At 40.1% G+C, this 27,773-nt stretch overlaps 1 protein-coding gene across 4 annotated transcripts; it reads right to left on the bottom strand.

Moving 5' to 3' along the window:
- Positions 1 to 582: 582 nt before the first annotated feature.
- On the bottom strand, positions 583 to 27,203 carry mllt1a (MLLT1 super elongation complex subunit a). Of its 4 annotated transcripts, none has more exons than XM_042514939.2 (12): positions 27,043 to 27,203; positions 20,032 to 20,212; positions 18,523 to 18,605; positions 17,442 to 17,585; positions 15,815 to 15,940; positions 12,411 to 13,061; positions 11,749 to 11,836; positions 11,509 to 11,620; positions 10,418 to 10,517; positions 9,764 to 9,832; positions 8,404 to 8,475; positions 583 to 7,895 (listed from the first exon to the last, which is right to left on the bottom strand). In XM_042514939.2, the coding sequence occupies exons 1-12, from the start codon at positions 27,052 to 27,054 to the stop codon at positions 7,767 to 7,769; spliced, it is 1,767 nt and encodes a 588-aa protein (XP_042370873.2). In that variant the 5' UTR covers positions 27,055 to 27,203; the 3' UTR covers positions 583 to 7,766. The 4 variants fall into 4 exon arrangements, with proteins under 4 accessions (XP_042370873.2, XP_042370863.2, XP_042370869.2 ...); XM_042514929.2 differs by having other exon boundaries at positions 9,755 to 9,832; XM_042514935.2 differs by having other exon boundaries at positions 11,749 to 11,839.
- Between the last annotated feature and the right edge of the window lie 570 nt (positions 27,204 to 27,773).

Genomic DNA, 27,773 nt, shown 5'->3' on the forward strand with positions numbered 1-27,773 from the left:
AAGGTTCCCAGACTCCCTGTTGATGAAGAAGGGACTAATCTATTCACCAAACAATTGCTTTTAGCTTTCATTTAAATACTGAAATATTTTGCAAGATTGTAAGTTTTCTGGAAAGTCAATTAAGAACTGATAGCAGAAAAAAAGACTTATCTGGTAAGTTAAATACCTGACAAATGTTCAGTCACAACAAGAAAATTCATATGAATCTTGTATTGCAATACTGCAGTCTTGATTATGAATTTGTTACATTGGACACAGTGGTTTGGCACAGTCAGACGTGCTAAAGGGACAGATTACTCAGAATAAATGATATGGCAAAAAACTCCCACTAGTTTTTCTCAGGGCAGAGCTGCGTCACAGAGTACAATTTATTGATCAGCCTTCGCCAATAAACGTCTCTCCCTATAGTGACATTTCCTCGATAGATGGTCAATGCATCATGAGCGTTGTTGCCCGGCCCGCTGCGTGTCCTTTTAACCCCGCAGACTGCAATGACCATCACGTGAACTTTACATGAACCCTGCACCAGCAGCCATAACCGGGTCACACGGCGGTCAATGACAATCAGACACACACTGGGACAACAGTACTTAATGACTTTATTAATAATATGATTTCAAAATAAAAAATAACATTAAAATAACATGTTTTGTCCTTGTCAACAACTTGCATCATATGGCCACATGGTGGCATTGTAATGCCAAGTGTTTATTTTCAAAAAATACCAAATTGTTCTGCACATCCAGTTCATTTGTTCTGCTTGGACCACATACATGGAACACATTTCGGACTCCACCCTCCCGCCCTTTTAACCCCAGTTTAAAAAAAAAAATCAAACCTTTATAAATACAAGCAACCCTGTCCCCTTGTCACAGACACATTATGACGACCACTGACACAGGAAACATCCCGTCTGCACATGCCCCCTCCCACCCCCAACCCCCCTCCACATATTTGCAACCATTTGCTCTATATTTTTGCTTTGTCCTCGTCCTCTAAAGATCCACACAGTAGATATTCTACCTTTGCTGTATTATTCATGTATTATATATAATATAGTCTCAGCTGAAATGCTCCGCTCCCACAGACCTGCACAGAGTTGCAAAGTGAGAGGGACCGGAAGTTTCTCTCCCCTCTTTATTCCCATTTTCACATTTTTCCTTTATTAACATCTTCAATGTTGCTCATCATGAAAAACATGAGACTTTTTTTTTGGATGATGTAACCGTTATATCGGTTTAGGTTTGGACCAGGGGCGTCGAAGTAAGGGGAAGTGGGACTGATTACCCAGGGCCTCGATGGAGAGGGCCCTTGAAAAGCCAGGAATTGAAAGTTTGGTTTTGTTTGCGCTTTTTTTTCCTAAGTAATTGGAGGTATAATTAAATTAAAATTGTCTGAACAAGTCAGTTGAAACACCGAACTCTGTATAACTCTGTGGCCCCTCTCACCACTTTAAATGGTTTAGTCCGCAGTTAGAGTGCTGCGGCCATGGAAATCGGGACTCCAAAACAGAAAAGAAAGAGCGGGAAAGAAGGCAAACTGGCTTAAAAAAATATATTTTAAAAAAGGTGCGTGAGAGAGACGCAGATCATGAGCAGAGGGACGGGGGGACCTACAAAGACTGCTTGTGCAGAGGGTCCAGAATTTGGTGCTATGCGCCTAGTTAGGAACACCAGTTTCAATGACTTCAACTATAGAGAAATCAGGTTATTTAAGCTTGGAGGGCAGCTCTGAATGCTACAGTACCTATGAGGCTCTGCCATTGCTATGGAGAAGGGGCGCAAATAAGGCAGCAAATTCAAACAGTTTGTCTTTGTAGTTAAGTGCGGCGCCATATTGGCAGAATTCATCCAAAAGTGAATTAATGATCGAGCGTTTCTTTCCATGATGCTCCTTGGGAGTCGTAGTGAACTGATCAGTTATTTTTGGACAGTTTTTTTTTAACCATTTGGACTGATGATGGAGAGAGTCATGTTGATCCAATCAGTAAAAGTTCTCCAGCTGTACGTCACGTAACACTGTCTGTAGGAAAAACGAAAGGCAGTTTTACTTCCGGTACCAGCGGTGCTCAAAACAGCTCCGACCCACTTCACAACTCTATTGTTTCCTATGATGAGTTTCTTCAGGCTCAAGTTCTAACGTAATAAAATCAGGTGACCGTTTCTGTTTGGGTAAAGACTTCTCTGAATGAGTAGAAATGAAACACTGAAATCATAACTGGACATGACACAGAAAATAAAGTGTTGGACTCATTTCATCCTCGTTCTGGTCCAGTTCTTCCGACTGGAAGCAGAGGGTGATGAAGTTTAGCTCATCCAGCAAACATTTTCCTACAGCTGCTTCTTCGTGTTCAGCTGTCATCAGAATCATGACACACAAAAACATACAGGGAATATCCTCCGTAACGTTTTAAAATAGATCGAACGGGCATGTTTGTTTATGAATAATAGTGACAAAATCATGCCAAAATAAAAGACAATTAAATAAGAAACAAACAAAAATGGTTGGCAAAGAAAAACAAAATCAATTCATATTGTATTGCATGTAAATATTGTATAAAATCCTTAAAAATACAGTTCAGGTAACTACTTAAGTACTGAAGTCATCACAGCCAAAAGTGCAGAGGTCCATAAATAAAACATTGACTGTGGGTAGACAGTGGGGCTTCTCTCTAGAGTCCCCACATAACCTCCCCTTCTCAACCACCACAACAAGGGACTGAATGAGTGCCTGGTCAAAGGTCGGAGTTCATGAACTAGGATTTAAAAGTTCCCACATCGATGCACAAAGAAGAGGACAGGAAGGTTGGTTTTTAAAATCTCTCCTATCGCTGACAAACACACTCGCAGATGCACAAACGTCACACTCACACAAAGTTGCAAAGTTCATTCTCAGTAATCACGGCCTGAAGTTCTGTGGACAGAGGCACACCTAGAGAAAATGAGGGTGGGACAGGGGGAGAGGTGAGGGCAGGAGGGAGGGGGGGTTACTGCAGGGCACATAAGGCGGCAGGAATCCAGGATTTCTTTTTTTTTTTTGAGACACATTTTGCATGCTCAGACGGCGTTTACAGTAAGGGCAGAGGGAGTGTGTACTGTACATGTCGCTGAGCCAGGCAGGCAACAGAAAAAGAGAGAGAAGTATTAAAGCTATCGAAGCATCAGAGCTAAAACACTGTCGGCAGGAAGAAAACAGGGGGAGGAGGAGGGGAGGGAGCTCATTGAAGGTTTGTACCACAGTGGGCTGGTGTGTGTGTGTGTGTGTGTGTGTGTGTGTCTGTGTAAAGCCTAGAGGGGCCACAGGAACTAACACACCAGGGGCTTGAATCAAGACGCAAAAGTTCACCTCATTCTGTTTTTTTTGGGGGGTTTTCTGGCTTTGAAAAAAATCACACAGTAGCGATCCTGGAAACCGGTCTCACAAAACTGTCTCCTGTTAACCCAAAAATTACCAAAGAGGGTAGGAGTTTGTTTACATTAGAGAAGCCAATCACATTATTACAAAATAAAATTGCAGATCTCTGTGGGGAAATGTCAGTGCAGCAGCAGGAAGTGATATTCAGAAAGTTAAAAAGATATAAAGAGATCAGGAAAAGTAGGCAACAAGGTAAATGTAACTATATTTACATATATAACATAAAAATGAAACAAAAATAGAACACAATATAACACAATTATCAAAAGTAATGGGGAAAATGGTAACACAGACTTTACTATATAAGATTCATTAAACTGTACATTGACGCCATTATCAAATGTTTTGGAGTCAGAAAAAAAATATTAGACATTTTGTGCTTCTATGGTGCCTGATAAACAAATTAAAAAGTAACACCATTTCTGCTGCAAAAAGTTAAAGAGTAAATGTGTAAATAAAGAGGTTTAAGGAAAATAAAGTGTAGTCCTCCACAGCCACAGAAAAAAACCCTGTAATTGGCTGGCAGGTGTTATACAAATCTAAAGACCTGGAAACAGTTTTGGTCAACAGTTTAACTGCTCTAGATCAGTGCACAAGGTGTACTAAACTGCTTGTATTAAGGGCTGAGAAATAGGAGATTTGAATCATCTGTCGGAGACCCTCAAGTCAACTAAGATTCCTTACAGTCAAGGGGTCATGTAATGGTTGTTTGTTTTTTGTTTCATCAGTCAGTATACTTCTAGGATTCCTCTGCAGAAGGAGCGCTCCTTACTTTCATGCTGCTCTGCTGTACAGGCAGCTGCAGACCCAGACCCAGGGTGAGGTTGAGTGAGACGGAGGAAGCTGCACGAAGGAAGAAAGGCGATTTAACAGCTCACAGCAACTGAACATGATGCAGTCTCTGGCTTTTGTTTGATAACTAGTCGGCAAAAAATATATATTTCTGATCCTTTGTTACCGTAGTATTATGGCTTAGCTGGGAAGGGTTAACTTTGCTTGTTCACTATTTTAGATGAACTTCTCCGTCACCATGAGCGTTTCACCAAATCCCATTCAAACTCCATAAAAGGAGCAAATAACTTATTATTCATATTAATAAGCCAAATGTGATTTGACGGACATAATTCTGATTCAGGTACAACCCTAAAAAAATCAATATCACAATATGGTTGATCAGATATGTTAATATGCAAACTGGGACATTATTGGTTGACGATTGGTTCTTTCACAAAATATTTACACAATGAAACTTATGATGAATATTCATCAGGTCTGTGGATATAATGCCTAAGTGGGTGAGGGCAACTAACATAAAAGTCTGTTAAGTTCAGAAATGAATTGCTTTACTGAGATGCAGCCTTTAAAACCAGGAAAAGAACACTCCTGATGTTAGATTTAAGACAATATCTAGTCTCATATCGTGACATAAATATAATATCGATATATTGCCCCACCCTTCATGTAACCACAGCAACAATACAGCTGGTTAAGAAAACCAAAGTTTTTTACTTGGAAAGTGGCTGCAACATAAGTGTGACAATGCACTCTGACATGTTCTAATATTAAACATAAAAGACTCAACATAAGTATACAACCAACTAGTAGCCAATTATCAATGTGTGGACATTGTTTTTTAAATAAAGATGCTACTATTGAGCGTTTCTTTTTTTTTTTTTAAACTATGATCATCGTCCCTGCATGTTCTTTAGGATCGTTAATGCAAAATAGACAATGCTGTGCCAATTGAAGAATTTCAGCTCAATTAAAACAACTGTAAATATCATTCAGTATTGATAACTATCGCCATCTTGCTTTGTGCCACATGCTAGAAGCACTGTGGGCTTCAACTACTGACGATGAACCGCAACGTTGCAGGTTTGAGTCTCACCCTTTGTTGAATGTCATGCCCCCAGTCTTTTCTCCCCTCATTTCCTGCCTCTTCTCTACTGTCATCGCTAATGAAAGCACAAAAACAAAAAAAAGAGTGGGTTGTGCTACAAACATACCTTAAATGTCAGCCCAGTGAATCTAGTGGTGTGTAAACATGTTGCTTTGTGCTCATTATTATTTATCGTGTTCAGGTTTTGATGTAGGTGGAAGTGAAGCAGCACTGGTTTGGTGATCTAAACTGAGCCAGCTTTCTGAGACCAGTTAAGCTATTAACCCACCGATGTTGCGTCATGATGCAGGCCCCTGAGAGATACATTTCAAATATTTAGGGAAAGAAAACACAAGGAGGGTTCTTTAGCTTATTTTTTGCCCTTTGTTGACGCTCTCTCCAAGCGCCTGGTAACTTGGTATCAGACGCTCCACCTTCAAACCGCTTGAAGAGGGAACCCCGACCCTTTTCAACGTCTCACCAAACACACGACACCACTTAAGAAACTGTTACTAGAGCTGATTAATGCCACCTGATGCTTCCTCTTTAAAACACTGAACCTAATCTCAGAAAGCAATAACATAAAAATGTGACCACCATAAGGGAAAAATAGTGCTCTTAAATTTTTTAGAGGGATTGATCAACGGAAATGTCACTGAAAAAATGACGACAGCCTACAAAGACACTGGAGAAAGAGAAGCAGGGATGGAAGCCATTAAGACAATACTGGATATTCAGGCATCCCTATTAACACTTGTTTACCCGAGGGGGGTATTTTCGGGGGGGTTTCAATCTGTGTGACCATGGCTAATAGAGCGCACACCCCCCCCTCACTGCAAGTTGCAGAAAAAGGCACTAGAGTGGGGCTGTTGCTAGCCGTAGAAAAGTAAAAGCGATATACATTCATAGCTCACAGGTTATCTTGACCGCAGTCTGGGAATAAATACACAAAATGCACTTGTAGAAAAATAAAATGTAAAAAAGCGTGGCCCCTATTTTATTTTTTCTTCTTTTTGGATTCTGGGAGACAAGTATGGCTACTTTTTCACGGCTTTTTTTTTTTTTAAACCCCCACCCACCACCCTACCCTACCCACCACTTAGAAGGCAATTCAGGAGTGATCCTCCACCGCTCTGGCCGCGAGCAGTCGAGCCCTTTCATGCACGCCAATATGAGAATAAGGGAGGAAGAGGAAGAGGAGGAGGAGGTGAAGGAGGAGGAGTGAGGGGGCTTCAGTGGGAAAAGGGGGGAGCTGTTGGGAGGAGGTCAAGGCTCAGCTTTCAGTGCGAGGAAGTAGAGGGGAAACTCAACAGAACATGTGTTTTCAAATGTTCAGACAACAGAGAAATCTCATCCAAAACAAAGTCACACATACAGCACAGGACCTCTCAATGTCTTCATGTACAAGGTTAAGTGGAAGGACAAACATGTGCATGAATCTGGTACAAATTTACTTTAAGCCCCCATATCACTAATAAGCACTGTTAAAAGCTAAACAAGGGTTTATAACACACTGTACTGTAGTTATAATCACACATAAGGCCATTTTAAGTGTTTATTAAGGTACAGTAAGTGTCATCTTTTCAACTACTTTGTCACTCATTATCAGTTTATACACCAACCTCCATGTAAGAGGATTTATAGTAAACTTATAGCTGCTTACAACGCCATTGTAGTGTGTTATAACCGTTTATTCAATGTTTATATACTCCTTATGAATGTTAAATAGGGGAGTTAAAGTAAATTATTACCCGACTTTGTTTCTGTTTGCCGTGTGTGTGATGGAGGGAAACCGGCTGTTGTTTGTGCTAGAGCTTCACGAACAAAGAGAAGTCGGTACCACAAAGACAATGTCTCCTCTTAAAACCTCAGCACTTGCATGCAAACACACACATGCACAGTCAACACACACACGACTCAAAGTGTATGTCGGGAGAGAAATGAGCTCCAGCTGACAGCAGGGGGAAGGGGACTGAAGTGTTCTGCCGAGTCAGGAGTGTGCGTGTGAAGGAGGAGGAGGAGGAGGAGGAGGAGCAGGAGGAGGAGGAGGAGGAGGAGGGGAAGTATTGGGTTTGCAAAGGCGGGAGTGCAGGAGGGTGAAGGAGGGGGTGTGGGGTGCATACCACAGCTCTGCACAGACTCAAAAAAAAAAAAAAAAGAGATGTGTAGTGAAAATCCTGACTGTAGACGGAGTTCAGCCACTCCGCTCCTCCTCCGCCCTCCCTTCCACACCTCCTCCTTCAGTGTCCCCCCCACGTGAAGGTGGTGTGTCTTTGTGTGTGCTTGTGTTTGTTCGCATGTTTCTGTTTGTGTGGTAGTTGTTCGATGGTTCATTCAGGCCTGTGAAGACAGCTGCGACATGATGTGGCTGCTTGTCCCCTCCTTAAAAAGAGGGGACGTGGTGGTGAGTCTACCTCCACCTCCGCCGCTGCCATCCACAGGCCGGTTTCCCCACGCCCATTTCCACTTCCTGTCACGTGGCCGTCGCCTCCAGGTAGCTCTGTAGTTTGCGGACAGTGGACTCGTCCAGTGAAAAGAGGTCAAAGTCAAAGGTGGTGTTGGTCACGTTGAAGTGGCCCGTCTCCTCGATCAGGTTCACAATCTGACAGTGAAATGATCAATTTAGTCTTTCAGATCACATTACTCCTGAAAATAATTCAACAACATACAAAAAGATGCTTACAAGGTTTACAAAATTAAATTTAAACCTACTTGACACCACATGGAATCCAATCTAATACTTTTTTTAAGATGAAGTCTGAAAGTTTTATGGAAACCCAGTTAGCTGAGATTTACTTCTTATTATCATCTCACATTTTCTGTACTGTTTCTTTCAATACTTCCCAGCAGTGCATAACTATAATTCCTGAATATATAATCTATTTAATATAATAGAATTAATGCGACCTGGACATGGATAAGTGACATAAAATGGATGGATGGATTAACCAATCAAAATTACAGACTGATTTAGGTTAATACTAAAATGGACACTACATTGACCAAACAGTGCCATTACAGTTTTCAGCAAAATATTGAAGAATGGAATATAGAAAGAGTTTATCAAAATGAAATTGTTATTAAGTGAAAACGGAGGCATGAACACACACCTGCTGTAGGACGTTACGCTCCCTTAAAGCCATCAGTCTACGGTGGAGGTCCACCAGTTCTTCTGTGTAGGCCTGCAGGAGTTTACAGTGAACATGGTCAGTGCACACTTACAACAGGCTGCACCTTTTACTCAAGTGTTCTTTTTCCTTAAGTCCAATATCTCTCCGGCCCTAACTACAGTACTGTCTGTTTGTTAATGCAAAATGGAGAAAACTAGCAAGCATCACTGATGAGATAATCATGATTCCAAACCGTCTGAGAAGTAGTGTGAAAGAATTTTGGGTTTGACACCACTGATGGAAAATTGCAGATCAAGGTAAGGGACTGTGTCCATGTAGCATTTTTCTTTGGCAGAAAAGCGATGGCAGGGTCCTGGGGAATGCTTCATTAAAGAAAAAAAAACACTCCCAGCGTCTTTTTTGATGACGCTGCATTACCAGATGGTTGACTTTACAGCTAACTAGCTTAAGACAACACTGTATTACAATGCTAATAAAGGCCAGTCTGCTCCCACAAATGGCCTTTTGTGTCTCTGTTACAAGGTTTTTTAGGAAAACTTATCACAGAGCTCAGATAGGCATAGCTGGAACAAGCTCTTCTGCTATTTTTTATTTTGCTTTTACCAGGGTGCACCTTATAATCGGTTGCTTGAAAAGGGCTGACAGTGACGACACCTGTGGCTATCTGAAAAGTTCAGAGATTTTCACCTAGAAATGCCTGGAGTGGCTACACAAAAAACCAGAGCACTCCTAAAAAAGATAAGATTAAATTTCATTTATTGTCAGAAATAATTCTAAAATTTTGTCTTACGTCCCAAAACACAATAACAAAAAGTGACTGACAATCTTAAGTGCCAGGACAAGGCTTGACTGGTACTATCACAGTGTGTTAAGATTGTGATTTTGTGGGCTGTATAAATGAACAACACTTCACTGACAACAAAACATACTGTTGACAGCCTCTTGACTGTTTTCTGTTCAAAAACTTTGGACTTTTTCTTTTTTTAAACTATATCCTGAAGTAGACCTCGTCCTTTGAATTTAATCACTGTGAGATTTAACCTTTCTCCTGATGTCTCAACAAAATCCATGAAACTCAGCAGATGTTTTAATGCGAAGGAGTGATATAAGACCAGTTTACCAGAGTTTCATTTTATCACTACATGAATCATCTTGTTATAAAGAAGAAAAAAGAGATTTCTTTTCAAGGGTTCATAGGCCAGAGTCTGTTTGCACATCTGGATCAATTCACTGGCCCTCACTCCATCTTGAATTCATCAATGCACTCACTGAATGTGGACAAAATCCTGCATGTGTATGTGAGTTAATGCATAAAAAAAGTTTGATTTACCCTTCCTACCTTGTCGTATCCCTTCTTCAACACCTTCTCTGAGCGAAAAGAGGAATCTGGACTCTTTCTGCCTGAAACCTGCAGAAAAGGAGAGCGAGAAAGAGAAAAAGGAGGACAGAAATTATGCAGAGAGAGAGGGGAGACGAAGAGAGACAGAGGCAGTCATGTGAGACAGCGAAACTATCTGGGACACTGATGACAGTTAATACAGCTGAAATGTAAGTCATACTTCCATGTCTGTGAATGTCTTCAGGCTATTTTGTATTGGGTAGGAACCAAGACATTAAAATACAGCACATTCTGAATCAAAATCAGTTGTCTCTGTCTAAAAGAATACCTTATACTGTTCCTTTTAATATTGGTTTGATAGTTTTAGTCCCAAAACAAATTTTTTTTTAATCAATTTTACTCACATACTCACATGGTAATGCTTTAGAAAATGACGTTTCATGTTGTCTGAGGATTATATTGATGGCTGAACGCTATATTTTTAAGAATACATAAGACCAGAATCGTTAAACAGCAGGTCGCACCCTGACTCAATCGGTCTGCAACCATAAACATCCATATGTGGTTTTAGTGTTTATCTTCTAGTCGAGCTATTTCAGTGCATGTCAATATGTAAATGAAAGCAGGCAGTAAAACAAGGTCTGAGTGACTCACTTTGTTATTGGAGGAGCTGTGTTTCTGCGGAGGTGGAGCAGGATCTCGACTGGGGCTGTGTGAGCCGTCACTGCTGTCACTCTCACTGTCCAGGCTGAGTCTGACAGGGGGACACGGCGAGGTCAACAAGGTCAACCACACACAGACTGACAGACAGAAAATATTGTCACGCTGCTTAGCTTTGCACTTGGACATGTGTGCATCTTGTAGATTATAATTATTCATTTTTTGCTGCTAAAATCAACCCTTATATCACCTGGTGAAGGAGACGCAACAGCCAATATTGAGAAGAGACAAAAAAAACTAATGAGCTGGGGACAGAAAGTTAAAGCCCATAACCCTCTTACAAGTTCATCACATTGTGCAGGATCTGTCAAATAAAACTGGTCTCAGTCGGTAATTCTGACACATGCCAGACTGTGAAATAAAAGCCAGTTGAGCTGTAGTGAATTCCTTTACTGAGGACAGAAACGAAATTCAGGTGCAATCAGAGAACTCCAACTGTTTTATGTGCATTTTCAATTTGTGCATATAAAAACTTAGAAATGCCAGATACTTGGAAAAGATAAGTATCCCAAAAAAAGGTTCTTGTCGGAAAGTTTGGTTTATCTATAAGGATATAGAAAAGGTGGTGAAAAGGTCCAAAGGGGGAAGACCAAGCTAATAAAATGTGATGTTTTGTGTGAGGTTCAACAAAAGCTCTTTTAAATACATCATCTCATTGCTCTCTTGTCTCCTGTAATAATTTAACGGCACAGAACTGCAGAATTAGCCACACTACCTTCTTATCTCAATGCCCTCAACTTCTAATATGTGCACAACAGTACTGGATGGAAGTGTGCATTGATTTGCATTTTCTTCAGCAGATATGGTTCGAATTTGAGTAAAATTTGTGCTAAATTTGAATGGAGACTTGGCGAGACACATGTCATGAACTCTAAAAATCTCATGTGGAGTGTGTGGACCCTGTTGGAGGCAGGGAAAGAGCGCAACATGGAAAGTGAGATTTAACAATAACCAGGTTTAGGTTGTTTCACAGTGCGATCTAGGAACACGGTTTCTGACTGAAAGATATATTTAGGGAGACTGACCGAGAGTCCCGGTTGGGGGGATTGGTTTTGATGGGCGTCTCCTCCTCTGAGCTGCTGTCGTCATCATCTGATTCTTCTGACTGGATTTCCTCCACCATGGATCGAAGAGGGCCTGTGAGAGGAGGCAGAGTCACACAAACTTTAATAGCATTCACCTCAACCCTTTACCCCCAGAAAACTCTTTTTAATGGCCAAATTAATCTCACTTCTGCAAAGGACCAAAATGAATGCACGCTCTACCTTGCCCTTGTTTCTGTCCTGGCTCAAAGTCCGAATCTGAACTGGAGTCAGAGCTGGAACTGGAGTTGGAAGGACTGGAAGGGGCGGACTGCTGTAAGAGAGGAAAAGAGAGGAAGATCAAGAAAATGACGAGAAGAAAAATGGGAGGAGAGAAATGGAGAAAAGGTTGATAGGACCAAAAAAAACTAAACACAAATATAGCATGACGTTGGAGCTGAAATGATGAGTCAGTTATCTAATTTGTCAGGTAAAGGGGACTTTAATGGCAAATATTTGGAAAATTGCAACAGAATACATTGTTGCCCCGTTTAAGGTTCTCATTTGTGAGATTTTAATACTTTTCCTCCTCATATGTCACAATAAATTGAGTTTCTTCCTGGTTTTGGACTGGTGGCCAGAAAGAGGGTATATGCAGTTACACTGGGGCTGAAGAAATTGGGACAGATATTTTAACTATTTTCTGAGTAACTGTTAGCCAATTAAACAAGAAAATAATATGCAGATTAGGCAAAAATAATAATCTTGAGTTGTAGCCATAAACACAAACTATAGTTAGCAGTCATAATAATGAACTTTTGAAAAACATTACAATATAAAACACTCCTAATAGTATCATCACTTCCAAAAGGTCTGAAAATGTAGCTTCTGGGGAGCCGACGTACCTCTGACTTTGACGATGCTTCATCCTCTGAATTCGACTCTTCCGACTCTGGAAGTTTCTTGGGCTCCTTTGGCTCCTGTGTGTCATTTTTGCCTTTGGCCCAGCGACCTTTTTCCTTGGGAGGCTTCTTCTCTGCATACGGCTGGCTGGCTGCAGACGAGGAGGAGACACGAGGAGAAGTTCCTGTGAAGGCCCCGCTGGACGGCCCCTTCGGCCCCTCTGAGCTGCCCTTCTTTTGCTTCTTAGCGCTGGGTTTGGGAGATTCAACAGTGGAGGGACGTTTTCCCGGGGCCTTAGAATCTGCGGGCCCTCCCCGCCTCCTCCCCGCCACCCCTCCGCTCCCAGCCCCCCCTCCTTTAGGGGACATGCCCTCCATCTTTGACTCCTTCAGGGTGAGTTTGGGCTCCTTGAAGGCAGCCTTGGGTAGGACCTTAACTTCATCTTTCACTTTGATCTCTGAAGGCTTTTTTGAAGATGAGGATGAGGACGAGGAAGGATCGCGGCCACTCTTGCTGCTTCCGTCTCTGTCGTTGTCTCCTTTCGACGTGCCTTTGCTCTCAGAGTCTTTTCGGGGCCGTTCACGGTGCTCCTTGGTCAGTTTGTGCGGTTTGGGTCCTTTGCTGCTGCCACCACTTCCCTCTTTGCTGGGTTCCTGTAGAGAGGAAACAAAAGCACTGTCAATGACAATCTACTCTTAGAGGACTCTCACAGAGACCCGCTGAAAGGAAACAGGCTAAGCTGCACAAAGACCTCATCACGGTACAGCCAATCTAAGCTGTACTGTAATCACATCATTTACTGTGAATGAGATGTCAAACTGAGAACTTTGGACAGGGTGACAACAGCCAAAATAACAATTTTCTCAAAGATCTGTGAAAAAAAAGACAGACAACAGCTAATGAAACCTTCCCCTTTATGTAATAAAAACACTAAGAGTCGAGTAGCTCTGTGAGACTGTACTCAGGCACAGAAGCACTTTGAGCTAAATGCTAAAGTCAGCATGCTAACATGCTGACAATGACAATGCTGACATGCTGATGTTAAGCAGGTATAATGCATATCACAATCACTTAGTTCAGCATGTCAGCATGCTAACAATTGCCAGTTTCCAGGAAACACAAAATTCAGCTGAGGCTGGTGGTTATGTTTTTAGATTTGCAGGTATTTGGTCATAATGCATCTAAATGTCAACCTCATGGTGGCAACAGACAAAAAGTCAGGGGGTCACCCAGGTCAGAGGGATTCATCCTCTGGGGATTGTGAAAGTCTGAACAAAAATTCTTGGTATTGCATCAAAGAGTTGTTGAGATATTTCAGTGTGATCCAAAGCGGTGGACTAACAAACGCCAAGGCCACGCCGCTGGCATCAACAGTGCCTGCTCTTTGTATAAACTCACGCCTTTTACTTTGGTGCCAGTGTTCAAATGTTCAGCGCAGCTGCTGCGGATGAGGCTGTGGCCTGGGTCTTGCCTATTTTTGCCACGTAATAATTGTGGTTCGTAGTAAAAATTGACAGTGAAAATGATCTGATATTCATATTGCCACCATTCCAGCAACATTACACCTTTTCAGGGCCATCCCAAATATCATTTTCAGGGCTCTGGAGATTCGCTGTTGATCAACAGCAAATAATTGAAGCTTATAATAATAACCTCATAATACTCATAATAACCCGACAAAGCCCTGTGAAACAGAAGCAGAGCATACTAACTCCAACAATCTAAGATGTATTTAGCTATTTTTCTCACGAACATTAAAGTCTATATTTGTTCTCTGCAAAAAAAACAAAAAAAAACCAAAATTGAATCCCTTAATATTTATTTTTAAGTCAACAAATCCTGCTTCTGTTTCAAATTAAAAGCCCTCTGGCGTTTTTGTTGACAAAATTCAGTGTAAAAAGATGGAGCTGCCTGTAGGAGTTCTGAAAACAAAAGGCGAGGAGATTGACACACCTCTCTTCCTTCTTTACCTTTCGACTTCCCTCCACTGAGGGCAAGAAAGGAGTGCTGGAGCAAAGAAAAACAAAACAATTCTGGAGTGCCAACTCCTCCTTGCAATGCTCTCTTTTCTCCTGTTGGTTGTCTGCACAGAAATGAGAGGAAGCATCTGTGCTGAAACCAAACATTTGAAAGCTGAAGCAGTTCAGCAAGGTAGCTGCCAATGCACAGGTAGATTTTGTTGGTGTGGCCTGCACACAACAGACTCTGTCATGCCTGAAGCCATGTTGCTAGTATGTCCGTAGAAAGTCACACCAGTTCACAAGTTACGCAGAGATGCTATAGTGCTCTGAACTACAATATAAACAGAATTGCGCTCTGCTGCTCTGAACTGACAGTCACGGGCAAACAGGCCGTGGACTACATGAGTTGTATTACTGGAATTATTTTAGAGTAGACTCTTATTTTGAAGGGCGGTGGATGGGCTAATTTCGATGTGTGATAAAACTTTGTGTGTTGTAGACAAAGTAAGCATGTAGCGAAGATTGTATCTACAGGAGTGGCTTTTAACAGGGCTCTCTGGCAGAGTGATACAAGTGGAGGATGATTTTTGCACACAGTTCATCCACTCATCAGCAAACAGTTTTACAGGTTTTCAAACCTGATACGCACATAAGAGCCTTTATGATAATAGACTCAATACAGACTGGAGCACTGCCGAGAGTGGCCATGTGTGATTCTTCAGAAGTGACTCCCATTGACTTTTTCTTTAATCACAGATGGACACAGCTGGATGAACCCAAGTCAAAAACACGCCCACTCATGCCACAGTAATAATGTGGACTGAGGAAACAAGTACTTCCATGTCGAAATAAAGGGGACATTTGGATTACAGGATATAGAAGCATTTGCGATCAGCACAAATTGAAGTTAGCCTCCAATGTGGGTTTAAACATTTTGTAAATTATATATAACGTTAAAAATTGTGTCTAGAAAAAAAAGAACAGGAGGAATTAGAGACAGGAAGAGCTCTGCAGCTCTGCAAAGCTACAAATTAAAAATCAGTGCCTCGTCATTTTAATTTCAGTCAAACATGAAAACCTCTCCACTGTACTGATCTGTGGAAGGTTGATACCAAAACAGTGGCAACAATGTAAAAAGCAATGGGATTAGTTTCCTGTTTTCTCCAGATATGTCCCGTCTCCTGGCAGATAAGCCGACTGAGTAATTGTGCATACAGATGCTCAGAAACAGCTGGCTATGATTAGTATCCTGAGTCAGCCTGCTCTCAAGGCCAATTCAATGATTTTGTGCAGTGTTCATTTCGATGTTTGCCTGTCAATAAAAACTGACTGCAATGATCAATGAAGTTGTGACACTTTCTGTTGAAATACTCCAAGTGAGTGAGCCAGCTGACAGTGCTGGTGAGATAACTAGATGGTATTTTCTTGTTGGGAATTTAACCAACCTTTGACACATGAGATGTCTTGGTCTTCTTGGGGTCTGAGAAGGCAGAGAGGGGGATGGTGGGGAGCATCGGGTAGTCTGGACTGGGCCTCGACACGGCTTCAGCCCCCTCTGGAACCACCAACACCTGGAATTAAACACACAAGATTTATGGAGCACTACATTAACATCATATACATTGTAAATTCTCAAATAGTGTACAGGGCCTTTCTTTGCTTCGATTCAAGACAGAACCGGACTTTTATAGAGTTGTTTTTCCCCAAAGACAATGTTGCGTGACTCACAGTTGAGGCACTTGTACAGTTCGATGGTCGTGAAACTCCCGGTTGAATCATAGGTACAAAAGATAAACAGCTGTATTGCAAAACAGCCAATTCTTCTTGTTAATTCCCTACAACACTCTATGTGTTTTGGAGAAAAAGATCCAATTGCTGAGCTTAAAACTCTGTCACATGCACCACTAATGGGGAGCAATCTGAAAGATTACAGCACTGAAATCAAACAAAGAATACTGCATACTGTCCATCACTTACACTCAATTTATTAATCATAAATCATCATGGGTAATAAAGTTACCCACCATGCCAAATGTATGGGAACATGAAATGAAACAGAAACCTATATGAGTCCCTTGTTTCAATGTGAACTAACACTGACAGGATTTCTACAGAGGAAATACTTATTTTTTTAATCATAGCAGTCAACATATGAAAGTATGATGAATAACCAGCAGGGACAACAGTTTTTCCCCCAGATCTGTGTGATCGGTGTAAGTTTCACTTTCAATGAGCTTAATGTTCTGCTGCTGCATCTGTGCGCTCGGCACTCTGATAGAGCGGTGAAAAAATAACTGAAGCAAACATATATTATGACAGGCCTCCTAATGAACGGTCCAGCTTCATAAATAGAAAATCAATACGAGGTGGTAGATGATGTTATCGAGGCAGGCCGCCACAAATAAATGAATATTTTGGAAAAACCTGGACAATATGACAATAATATATTTTTCTTTTTTTTATTAGTATTTTTGGGGGGGTTTACCCTGTGTTTGACAAAGCAGCTTTCAGAGTGAAAGCGGGAGTGAGGGTGGATGACATTCAGCAAAAGGCTGTGAGTTGGCATCAAACCCGCTACAGCAAGGACATGGGGCCCTGCACTACCAGGCGAGCTATTGGGCGCTCACTATATTAAATTTTGTCAGAATGTACCAGCAATTCCTGTTGCTATAATTAAATTGTTTAAGGCAAACTGGACCCTTAAACACAGAATCCTCACAATGATCTCTCTTTTATAGTGTGCCTGCATTGTGATGCACAAATGTCTTCTAATAACATTTGTCTATGAGAGGCAGGAAAAAATATTTAAGATTTTTGTCAATGAACAATAAGACTTTATAAAACCTTTTTAGGCCTTTTTAAGGAAACTTAAATGTTTTTAAAGAGTTTTTAAGACCTGTAGACTCGCTGCATTAAAGATGAAACACTTCCCAGAACTAGCATTCAAAACTCATGACAAAATACATAACGTACTAGCTGCTACTGCAGTACTATTGACAGCTAGAGTATCTGTTGACTCTAGTCATTCAGCCATCAGTCCAGTGAACCAGCGAGTGTGTCAGGTAGCCTTACCCCTCCGGCTTTGATCAGCTTTCTCCTGAATTCTTTGGTGGGGTTGTTGAAGGTAAGCTTCTCACAGCGTAGGTGGTTGACTGGTGGGTTGCCCTCCAAGTTGAGAAATAGGTCGTAGTTGAAACATACTTTTTTTGGCTCCTCCTGAAGGAAGACAAAAATATAAAAGACTATTTTAAACTCCTCTGACATGTGTGACACAAGCTTATTTGTTTTCGTCTTTCTGCGTCACGCCAACATATTTCATAACAAAAGATAAAAGCTGAATGAATGAACTATCACCCAGGAAGTCAATAAAACAGACATAGCCGGAGCCGGCACACTGATAAGAATTGACTAACATTCCTCAGAGAAGCTGTGGAGAAGTGGACAATTACAGCCGAAGAAAAGACATTAACACACGCCTGAATGATTAAACAAAAATGTCTTTGTGTAAACACAGATGGATTAATGGCTGCTGATATTTACACTCCCCTTTTAAGCATTTTCTTGATCTTCTTGACAGATTTGTCCATTGTGTACAAGTTAATTGCACATAAGAGGAGGATGTAACATTTTTGGGTGCAGTCCAGAGGTTTAATATTACAAAGAGCTGCAGGAGACGCTGGCACACTAATGTGCAGATACCACTTAAGCAACGTCCTTATCTTATAATGAGAGTAAAGTGGGTCTTTCTTTCTTTCATCATTCATTCTAATGGCTGGTGGAGACTTAAAGGTGCCAGTATAATAGTGTGTGCTCTTTTTATTTCTCTCACTTAAAGAGAGAAATGCCCCTCTTATTAAAGTTTTACTAACACAGCTGTGGCTTCTGATTGGCCGAGTGCAGAACTCCTACTAGTGAGTGTGTTAGTGTGGCTGTCCAAAATTAAGCCATTCACAAAAAAAAAAACAGTCAAACAAGGGTTTCTTTTATCAAGTTATGGAATTATTCTGGTTATCATGTGTAGATTTCTGCTAAAAAAATCTGTTTTCCTCCCAGTGACACAGATTTTTGTATGCATGTGAAGGCAGTCTGATAAAACACACACTTTATTTATCCTCCACAGCATAAATGTCCTTTCAGCAACTCCACAACTCACCTTGTTCTTGAAGTAAACCTCAATTGGCATGAGGAAGCCTGCGTAGCCCGACTCCTCCACTTTGTACGGAGGCTCCTTGCATACTGCAGACAGACCAAGTCAAAAACAATAATAATCACACTCACATCACTCATTATCAATAGATTACATATCGAAACGATGGCGGAGGTAAACAAATCTAAACTGAAATATATGAATTCTAAGAAATAAATATTCCTTAAAGTCTCTCACTAAACCAGATCACAAACAGATTATGGTATTTTAGAATGAAGTCTTACCTAACTACACTCTAATGAATTTAATGTCAATCACAAAAATGACTGTGGTGATAATAATTCTGTCCATATCGCCCAGATTTGGATTTGTTCTAAGGACACCTTAATACAAATCAGTGACACATAATAATAAATCATCCATGACTTTAAAGTGAGTGCACCAATTTATAAAAGAGCCGGAAATAACACAGATTATTGCACAGCATCATTATGTGCAGGAGGCTAGTGTACTGTTTGACGAGGCAGCGTCTGTACTGACTACATTCAATTTGACATCATTTAATCAAACATATACTAAATCTGAACATTAAGAAAGAATTGCACCGTCACGATAACGGCTTTTGTTTGACAGTATACTGTCCCAGAAATAATTGGGGAAAAAAAACAATAAAATTGTAATTTTGAAACCACTTTATGCCTCTGAAATCTTAATACAAAAACATAATGATGCGAGGACACTCTTTAAAAAGAGAATGACCTTTTCATTCTTAAAAATATTCAGACACTGGAATTAGAAAATGAAACAAATGTTCAACACTTGATACAAACTTTGGCAGACAAAAACAAAAGCAAGTCATGACTGACTTCTTGGCCTGTTGCATGTGGTTGGCAAGCTACCGACTATCAGGACGGTACCTCTTTCACTGTAAAAGTGCAGCTGCAGGCTAACAGTAAGCTACACTTCGTCCCCTTTTAAGTTTTTGATTATTTTTGACTTGCAGAAGTTGGCCCAGATAGAGAGAAAAAAAGGGAGAACTGCTGCATTCATGTCTAATATTGGTTGGGGAAATTCTGCTATTTTTTCTGGCATTATGATGGGCTAAAATTTTGAAAATTGTGATGTAAACAAACACGCATATTAACAAAAAAGGCAATAAAATAAAAAAAAGTCAGCAGAATTGTCAAGGTCATGTCCATATAGCATCAGATAAGTTGATACTGTAGCTACCATGACAGGCTGAGACGTTACGCTCACTGAGTCCTGATAAAGAAGCATAAATATTTGAATTATTTTGTTTTTATTCAGCAATCTCTCCTATTTAATTCTGTTTTCATCATTTTAATCTATGTGACATTACTTTCTATATTTTGTGTTTTGTATAGCATGTTGTATTTATGACTAAATGTCTTTTATTCAGATCTGAAACACTTAATTACCTTGGTGTATGACATATGCTATGAAAATAAACTTAATGAGTGTTCGTGTTCAATTATTGTTGTCCGTCTGTCTCACCTCTCTTGGGCTTGGGGAAGCTCTCATGTAGGCGGAAGACAACCTTCTCTACAAAGTGCTGGATGTCACCGGTCTCTGGCCCTCGGACAAACACCATCCAGTCGTGGGTGAAGCCTTCTGATGTCACCTTCTTCCTTAGTTGGGCTCTGTGGCCCAGCTCCAGCTTCACCTGCACCGTGCACTGAAAACAGACACACACACAGAAAGAGTCAAATACTGTTGTCACCACACGAGGCCTGCAGATGTGGGAGAATATAAAAAAGCCAAAAATAAGTAAATGAGAGCTACAAGGGCAAAATTATTCAGATCAAGAAAGTGATGGGGATGATGAAGAACAGAGGCATTTGTTATCTGTGCTGTATACATATTGTGGCGAGCGGAAAAAGGTCAAATAAATGCCTCAGGCATGTTTTCTTCCTCTTCCGCTGAGTTTTAAAACTTTAAACGGATTCTTTGTTTTCTCACAACAGAAAGACGTAATTCTTTTCTTAAGTCTGTGCTTTTATAACCTGCATGAAGGGTCAAATATCAAAATTTATTATGATGTATTCTATGCATTTATGTCACCAACTAAATGTCCGACAACAAAAAGAGATAAGACGCAAGTGACCATCTAAATGTAAGTGGATTTTCCGAATGTTTCATTGCCAATATAAAACAAGGGGTTGCAATTCATTAATCTAACTCAAGTGAATTTTATTTATACAGCTCAAAATCTGAAATATTACTCAATAGGCTTTACAATCTCTACAATATACAAAACCCTATACTTTTAGATCTTTGATTGAATAAGGAAAATCAACAGTGGCCTCACAACGAAGAGGCTTAAACTATTAAAATGAATTACTGTTTATATCAAAATAGTCCAATATTAATTGCTTAATCAGTTGTTCAGCTCAATTTATTATTTCCTGGATTTCTTGCTTGTTACATAAGCAGGTAAGTAAGTAAATTTGATTTCATTAAAAACAACACAGATCGAAGGTGCACAGAAAATGTAATATAATGAAATACAACAAGAATTGCTGGCAGATTATTAAATGTTTGAAGTTTTTCTTAGCTTTTAAATTTTGGACAACTAGTTAAAACAAGACAAGTGATTATGTCACCTTGCACTTTGTAATTGACATAATTTTCCAACTGTTCAGGCCAAACATTTAGGTGATTAATGGAGAAAACAATGGGCAGATTGCAGCTCTGCAACAAACAAAACATATGGAGATCTTATTAAATATGATGCATTGATATTGATATAATTTCAATCATCACTTCGAAACTAAATGAATAATTGATTAATCATTTAAGTCATGTTTTTATGTTGTAAATTATCACAGTCTAAATATGTTTGGGTTTCAGACTGTTGTTTGGGAAAAAAAGACACTACTCTGACTGCTTTCTGTTTTATAATCCAAATGATTGATTGAGACAATAATCTGCAGATCAATCAATGATGAAAATAACAGTTACAGTCCTCTGATACAGAGTTCTAGATTACCGTGGCTGAGACACTTTGCAAATCCTGCTTAAATAAAACATAAACAAAAACAACACTTGCACTGATTTTAAACCAGGGGCCATTATTCATGGGTTTCCAATTCCACCTTGAACAAAAACCTCTGAATCTCTACTTTGGAGTGTGTATGTACTTTATACTACAGAGAGGCTGAACACTCGGTCTGGACAGACACAAAGCTGGACTGATGTCGGGACGCTCCCTGTGGAATGGAAGTGATTAGCTGTCCGAGCCAACAGATCTCAAAAGGTTTGTCCAGAAGAGGGGCACATTTTTGGGCTACCTCTCTGTGCCAAGAACAATGACAGTGATGGGACATGTAAATGACACTGTGCTGCTGTGCTGGTGGTGATTGGCATAGCAAGTGAAGAGGCTATGGAGATGGGAGTGCAGAAGCGAATGAGGAGGTGGGTGGGGGGATAAACGAGAGGGGACAGAAAGGCACTTTATGTCCAGGGGAGGACTGAAGAATGTGGGGATTTGGCCCCAGCACAGAGCAGCTCGTGAGCTGGGACTGAGTGGGGGGATTAAAGGGAACGGGATTGAGATGAGCTGGTCTGGCTAACTCTCTCTCTCTCTCTCTCTCTCTCTCTCACACACACACACACACACACACACACACACACACACACGCGCACACACACCTCCCCTGCCTGGCACTCTGCCCGGCCATTCTGTGGCAGTAATGCCCTTAAACTCCAGACTCCACCACACCCACAGTGAGCAGCCGTGGAGTCCCTTCAACCATCAACAACCGCCCCCCCTCCACCCACCAGACGACTCTGCAAATCAAGCGTGATAAGGACAACATAAAAATCAAGATGATAATGACCCAAAGAGGAAGATGCTGACTCTTTAAAAGAATTCAAAAGGGAACAATAAAATGAAAGCATGACAAAAAAATAAACATAACATTTCTCCCAATAATCTGAACATGAAGAGCCCAGAAGGCAATATGAGGCTAAGTCGATTAATTAGCCAGACAGACTAATTAGGTTAATCAGGAACTTGTTTTATAATTGATTAATTGTTTAAGCCCTTTTTCAAGCATACCAAACACTCACTGGTACCAGCTCCTTAATTGTGAGTACCTGCTGCTTTACTTTGGTCCATGTACAGTCAAATAATTTACACAATATTTGTGTTTTAGACTAAACAAGACATTTGAAAACAAGAAGACTAGATAATCATACTGGGCTTTTTCTTCTCTTTTTTTTTATATCTTAGAAAGCAATTCCCTAATTTTCACATTGATCAAACTGTTCGCTCTGTCAAAATATAGTGAAAAATGCCCGGTATGATTAATCAGTCAAGAAAATAATTGGCATATTCATCAGTGATTAAAATAACTGGTAGTAATAATAATAATAAAGACTGTTTGTCTATGAAATATATATCATATTGTGATATGACCAAGTGCAACATCCAAACAAGTAGGAGCTGCATTATTTTTTAATAAAGATCAAATGTGTCACAACATAGCATCGTAACTGAAGCACTGTGGAGTTATAGAGCTGCCACAGCCCACAAACCCTATTCCAGATGTAGGGAAACGTGCTTGTTTGGTACAGCAAAAATCACATCATCATTTTTATATATTAATATATGTTTTTTGAGTAAACATAAAATGCAAAAATTACAATTACCAAAAAATATTATGAGTCAAATAGCAATTGCAATATCTGTCAAAATAACTGCAATATGATTTTTTTTGCGTTTTTTTTTTTTTGCGTTTTTTGAATATCATGTAGCCCTAGTCTGAAAATATTAGATTACAATTTGAAGTCAAGGTGACATCCTCAACTCGTTTGTTTTGTCTAACCAACCATCCAAAGCCCAAATATATTGAATTTACAGAGACAGACAGAAAACGGAAGAAAGCAGCAAAACCTCACATTCGAGAGGAGAGCAAATGTTTGACATTTCATAATTAATTAAACTATTAATTTAACAATTCACTTTCTTCTTTCTACTAAAAATAAGTGATTAAGCTCTACAAAAGGAGAAGAAAAATATGCCAATACACGTAAGCATGAATTGAACAGTGTCAAGCGGTCTGAAAATAGGAAGAAGGGGTCTAAAAAACTGACAACTGACTATAATTTCTACCAATAATCGGAACATGAAGAGCCCAGGAGGCAATATTAGGCTGGAAAAATAAAAACGTAAAATGAAAACCACCTTAATGGAGGTGGTTATTAATTAAACTGCAGCACACTGCCTAAAAAAATGAAACCTGCGGGACACAGGCCACATCTAAAAACAACGAGCAAGTGTCTTAATCATTTAATTCTACTAGTATCAGAGGGGAAAAATGACTTGTGGTGACACATTCATTAAGCTTTCCTCTATTAAAGCAACAAAGGCGCTAACTTTGACATGGTGCATGCATGCTCGCTCTCTTTCTCTAACACAGTGCTCCAATTGAGGGGAAATACAAATTTTGGCAGACACGCTGGCTCCCATGAAAACAATGAACTCCCAGCTGACATGTAAATAACACCCCTCGTGACCATGTTAATCTCTTCCAGCTAATAAATGATTACAATAAAAAAGTCAGAAAGTTTGCCTCAAAGGAGACACGCAAACAAACAATCACGACAGCAGCTGTGTTTTGCTGAAGCTGCAGGCTCCAGCAAATCCTCCATCAACGCACCAAAACCTTAAGTCTAGAAGAGATGAATCAGTTTCTTGTATTGGAAAATGGTCAGCGAGCCACGGGGGATTCACAAATAGCCTATCTGCAGCACCCAAGGAAAACAAGTGAGTATTGGAAATAGGGTGTGTGAATGAGTGTGTGGGGATTTACAAAGAGCTGCATGACCACTCATCCCAACTGCAGTGTTCATAATGAAGGTCTCATAACTGGAGAATAACAAAACATCGCAGTATTTGAGCTCAAAGCTATTTGGCTGTGTCATGATTGTGTAATGTGCAACAAATACAGGGTCCCAACACATTTTCATGGATAAAATTTAAAAACTTTTCCATGACTTTTCAAGGACTCTTGTTAACACTTTTTTCTTCTGGGCATTTTCAAACATTTCGAGATTTCAACAAAAATAATTTCAGGTATCTGGCGTACATGGAGAGAGAGCAGAAAAATGGAGAACTGTATGTGATGGTAAGCAAAACGTCATAAACTGACGCGTTAGAGAGATGTTATGTCGAGTGCTACAGAAAATTGATTTGTCTTTATGTTACAATGGGTCTAAGGTTATCCACCAAAATTACTGCAAAAACTTCATTACATGCAACAAAATTTCCACAACTTAATGATTTTTTACTAATTCTATGGCTTTTCCAGGCCTGGAAAATGTGATTGTGAGATTCCATGACTTGCCCTGGTTTTCCATGACTGTGGGAACCCTATAAATACATTGAAGTACAACATTTATAGACTGAACTTGACTCTCCTCCAGATCTGACAGACTCAGCTGCAGGTTTACTGGTTCCACCTGTCTACAAATAATGCAGTATAATACAATGACTCTGCAGTATATCTGGATTTAAAGACTTATAATATTCATTTACATCAGTGAGGGCTGTAATAATGCAACGTACAAAGCAACACAATTTAACAGGACCACAACTTTGACAAAACGACCATAAAGTTGAATCAACACCTCTTTAAACCAGACTGACAACAACTTAACATTATAACCTTCAGGAAAGAAGTATGATTAAAAGCAGGGCTGCTGCATTAGACTGCATTATTCTGTGCTACGTGTAACAATAAATTGGCAACTGTGTGTATATTTGAGTAATAAGACTGCAAAACATATAATGAAAACTTCTACACACAGAAGTGTAACTACACTCTTCGTATAACTTGTAGCAGAAGACTTTCTGTGGATGAACACTCACAGATCTAGTTAAAACTTCAAAGGGGCCAAAGCTGAATGGAGACAAGCTCCAAGAAAGTGGCTGAGCCACTTTCCATGGGTGTGTGTGGCCTAACCATCTGAAATACAGTCCTGAATAACCTCAGGCATTTAGAAAGTAACCCATTTTAAAGCAAAATCTGCCTCATAGTTAGCAAATAGAGTATGTAATTTGGTTTGGTTTGCCCACTTTTATGTTCTCTGCAAAATAAATGATGTACAGTATTGTGCAAAGGTCTTAGGGCACCTTAAACTTTATTTTAGCAAGGTTTTAATGATCATACATATTTATTTCTCCGTAGTCTCTTTACTAAAACATAACCTGAACACACAGGGAATATGTATACACTGTTAAAAATGCAAATGTTTTAGAATAAAATAACTTCAACATGCTGTATTTAGTATTTAGTATGACTTCCCTTCTACTCAGCATGTGTTAAACTCTGTTGGGGAGACTATACAAGATTGACAAGACTAATCTTCTGGTGTAGTTACACCAGGTTGCATTCAAAAAAGTGCATTCAAAGCTCAATATTGATTGTTTAAGCAACCTTTTGTTTTGATTGTAGTATTCCATGTTTTATACTAAATGTTGACTTCAGGCTAAAGAAGCCATTTTGTTCTGACTTTTTTAATTTTTATTTTAATACACTGTTCATGTTCTCTATATTCTTTATTTGTATCTTAATGCAGAGACTGAGAAGTAAATGTTTATATCCAACTTTACTGAACAACAAATCTATGGCGGCCTAGGACTATTTCACAGTACTGTAGCTTTTCAGGATGATATAAATCTTAACTTTGCTAATTTAAACATGCAATAGTATCAAATTTGAAGAAGCAACGGGTTTCCAAACCAGCCCTTCAAATTATCTTTTATATTCTCTTTGCTTTGTAATGATCAACCAATGCATGGGTGGTCATCATAACTGGATTGTGCACACAGAGAATTTGTCAGCTTTTCCACCATGCTGCATGCATTTCAGTCTACTACCAAGAATGTGGTAAGCCTTAAACATTAACCAACTGTTGGCAAATAATGCAAAGATACTGCAGAAGTTGAATGGTCATTGCTGGTTTTACTAGCCTTGCATGTGAGGTTTGAGGCCGCTGGCCGTGGAGACACCACCCCGCCTCTCCAGCCCAACCTGGAGAGGACAAATCTTTTCCCCGGCGCCTTGTAGCGGCTCCTTAGCCTTTAGCCAACGGCCGATACACTCCTGATAGGTAGACTAGCTTAGCTTAGCTACAACAAAACCTCGACTCAAATTGGTCTGCTTGGTGTTTAACAGCGTGCATGTGCGTTTTAAACACGGCAGAGCAGCATAAACACTGGTGTAAATCTCTTTGTGTGCCTGCTTGTGGCTACAGCTATGCAGCGGTGCTGAATGGTGTGGCAGACTGAAGCTAGCTAGCGGTAAATACCGATGTATGAGTGCCCAGCTAGCATAGCTCCAGAGCCAAACAACTACGAGTTCATTAGCAGCAGGAGCATTTTTTTTTCTTCTGGCTAGCAGAACAGAGGATTCATTCCTGCCCTGCCAGCGCGCAGCCTGCTGCCATTTTCTCCGTGAAAAGTTCAGATCCCACAAGGAGAGACAAAAGCCACTGTACCTGGTTCTCCATGTTTCTCTGGCCTCAGTGATTGTTGTATTTATTTACAGCGGCGTTTGCGGAGCGTCTCCCCAGCCTCTGCTCCTCATTGTGTGTCAATCCAGCCCAGAAGCGGAAGGCAGACGGCTCCCCTCCCCTTCAGACGGCTGCTGGCAGGCAACCAAAACAGAAAGCTCTCTCAGCCAATCAGAGGGCGAGAAATTTAAGCACTCTTGAAAGAAGCCAATCAGAGCGCTTGGAAGGCGGGGTGATTGCTGAGCTGCAAATACAATTAAAGCATTTTCTGGTGGTTTTCTCGAGTGACAGCGAGCCTGTCCCAATGGTTACAGCTCAGTTTCAATTGTAAAATGCACATGATGCTAATTGATTAAACTGGGTTCGATTGCATGGCTTTCACGTTTTAGCTCATTGCCATTAGTCTGGCAAATGTAAAATCAATCGCATGAACGATTACGCTTAAATCTCAAACATACAACTTGTAACTGTGTATATTTTATATCTGCATCTTACTGATTGGCCTTTTTGATATTTTCAGCCTTCTTTACTTTGCACTACAGTTGTTTTTAAAGTCATATTCATTGCAATACATGGATCTGGTGGAATTTAAGACTGCACAAATAATGTACAAAGTAAGAAATAATGTACTTCCTGATAACATACAAGGACAGGAAAGGGGGTCACAACTTCAGAGGAAAATTCATTCTGAAACAATGTTATGAAAACACAAACCC

Source organism: Plectropomus leopardus, chromosome 5 (assembly GCF_026936395.1).
Source record: "Plectropomus leopardus strain MGB_pleo_1.0 chromosome 5, ASM2693639v1, whole genome shotgun sequence".
Lineage (NCBI taxonomy): Eukaryota > Metazoa > Chordata > Actinopteri > Perciformes > Serranidae > Plectropomus > Plectropomus leopardus.

Coding starts and splice junctions, on each gene's coding strand:
- mllt1a (XM_042514922.2), bottom strand. Junction 13,062..15,814: donor AGACATCTCATGTGTCAAAG/GTTGGTTAAATT, acceptor TCCTCTCTACAG/GAACCCAGCAAAGAGGGAAG. Junction 10,518..11,508: donor CCCCCCAACCGGGACTCTCG/GTCAGTCTCCCT, acceptor TCCCCCTGTCAG/ACTCAGCCTGGACAGTGAGA.